General features: G+C 44.8%; 1 protein-coding gene across 1 annotated transcript in view; it reads right to left on the bottom strand.

The window, feature by feature from the left end:
• LOC134452391 (neuroligin-2-like) overlaps window positions 1-2,500 on the bottom strand; it is a 137,614-nt gene that overhangs the window by 16,415 nt on the left and 118,699 nt on the right. The window contains exon 4 of the mRNA XM_063202754.1: window positions 1,949-2,134. Within this exon, the coding sequence (XP_063058824.1) occupies window positions 1,949-2,134 (186 nt within the window). The remainder of the gene's footprint in view (window positions 1-1,948; window positions 2,135-2,500) is intronic.

Genomic DNA, 2,500 nt, shown 5'->3' with positions numbered 1-2,500 from the left:
CAACCCAACCCCAACAAACCAAAGAAACAAAAAACAACAGCATGACTGTCGGCCCACTGGGAAAATGCCCTGACAGCCAGATGCCCAGTCCATCCCTGCCCGCAGCCCATTGGGAAAATGCCCTGTATGCCAGATGCCCAGTCCATCCCTGCCCGCAGCCCATTGGGAAATCTGCCCTGACAGCCAGATGCCCAGTCCACCCCTGCCTCTCGCCTCCTTCAGTAGGCATTTAGGTTACTGGGTCTGATGGCCAGCTCTACAGGCTGCAGTGCTGTTAGTGATTTAGTCCACCTAAATCTAGTCCACTCTTCTCAGTGGCTGTCTGCTGGTGTACTGTAGTTCACTGCAGCTAGAGAGCATCACACTGTGAAGATGGTGATCGCCCTCTGAATTAAGACATTTTAATGACGACACTGTGAAGATGGTGATCGCCCTCTGAATTAAGACATTTTAATGACGACGATGATTATTAACACCCAAGGTGGTGTGACTGGATGATGCTGATGGGGGTAGTGGTAGTGGTAGTGGTGCTAATGATGATGATGATGATGATGATGATGATGATGATGATGATGATGATGAATACCAACACCCATATCACCATCACTAGCACCATCACCACCACCACCACCGTCACCACCACCACCATCACCATCATCACCACCACCACCACCATCACCATCATCACCACCACCACCACCGTCACCACCACCGTCACCACCACCACCATCACCATCATCACCACCACCACCACCATCACCATCATCACCACCACCACCACCACCACCATCACCATCATTGTCTTGTCTTATTTATATGTTGGTTTGACTGTACATGTCAGACTGGTCAAATGCGATTTCAATCTTCTGTGTTAACCCTGTAACACAGCTATATAAGAACGATAATTGTGAGAATGAGGACGCTGGAGTCTGCTCTCTGAGTGAGAGGAGGATGGTGATTGGTTCATACCCTCTCAGCAATGATGAGGATGATAGTAATGCTGAATGCTATTGGTTCTTACTCACTATTGTGTAATGTGTACTGTGAGAGACTGATAGTGATTGGTTCTTATCCTTTGAGTATAATCCAATAATTCTTTATTTTTGTTAATGTTCTTATTTCCTTAATTGCTTAATACTTTAGTGGTAATTGTGCTGCCTTGGCAACATGGATGTATACAGGCATGCCAATAGAGCAATTTTTACCTCGAATCTTAACAATAATACTGAAAATGATGGGGCACCTAAGTCACGCCCTCTACTTCCTGGTTCATGGGGCAGACAGCTGCAAAATATTGAATGGAAGTGAACAAGGCGAGTCGTGGTGGACTTGAGGTGCATAAGTGGAAGTCCAAGGTTTGGATTGATGTCGAAAAACCACTAATTTCAAGCCCAGTAATTATTTTTTGACTCTCTCTGCCCCATGAACCAGGAAGTAGAGGACGTGACTTAGGTGCCCCATTGGCACTTGTCCTCTGAGTGAGGATACTTGTACCCTCTGAGTGTTAGAGGATGGTGGTGATTGGTTCTCACTCTCTCAGCAATGACGAGAATGCTAATGACACTGAATGCTATTGGTTCTTACTCTCTGACTGATGATGATGATACTGAAGGTTCTTGCCTTCCAAGTGCCAACAATCCTGAAGGTTATAGGTAGTGATTGCTCAGCGACTGATAACTCTTCATACAGAAGGTAATTGGTTCTTACCCTCGGAGTGGTGTGATAGTAACAGGGTGATTGTGTACTGACTGATAACTGTTCATACAGAAGGTAAGTGGTTCTTACCCTCGGATTGATGTGAGAGTAACATGGGTGATTGCTCACTAACTGATAACTCTTCATACAGAAGGTAAGTGGTTCTTACCCTCGGAGTGATGTGAGAGTAACAGGGTGATTGCGTACTTCATACGTACTTCATAACTTCATACAAAAGGTCATTGGTTCTTACCCTCGGAGTGGTGCGAGAGGATGAGAAGGTTGACACAGGAGGCTCCGGCGCCGGATCCGAAGACGGTGATGCGCTCCGAGTCGCCTCCAAAGTGTCCGATGTTCTCGTTGAGCCAGCGCAGGGCTTGGATCTGGTCCAGCAGCCCGTAGTTCCCCTTGGCAGACTGGTCGCCTGTGCTCAGGAAACCTAACAACCAAAAGGACATGAACACACACGTTAACCCTTGTGTTGTGTTCATAAGCTGCATACACCTGTGGTGTTCGGGTCATTTTTGACCCGTGATAACAAAACTCAGCTATAAAATACCTAAAAACACTAGTTATCATCAAATATTGTTTTTCATCTCATGGCTAACTTGGTATGTATTCATATCCATGGAAATATTACTTGATGTATTCATCTTTTTGACTTTAAAGATCTTTTATCTTACATTATGCAAATCGTTTTTGATGACCAAAACTATCAAAATCTGCATAAATTCACTATTAATACCTCCCAAAGTGATACAATTAGTGATTATGTTGTCCATGTATTACAGCTGATATGAGAGTA

Source organism: Engraulis encrasicolus, chromosome 7 (genome assembly GCF_034702125.1).
Source record: "Engraulis encrasicolus isolate BLACKSEA-1 chromosome 7, IST_EnEncr_1.0, whole genome shotgun sequence".
In the NCBI taxonomy this organism is placed as follows: Eukaryota; Metazoa; Chordata; class Actinopteri; order Clupeiformes; family Engraulidae; genus Engraulis; species Engraulis encrasicolus.
The sequence above is the reverse complement of the archived record's forward strand: the minus strand, read 5'-3'. Positions and strand labels throughout refer to the sequence as shown.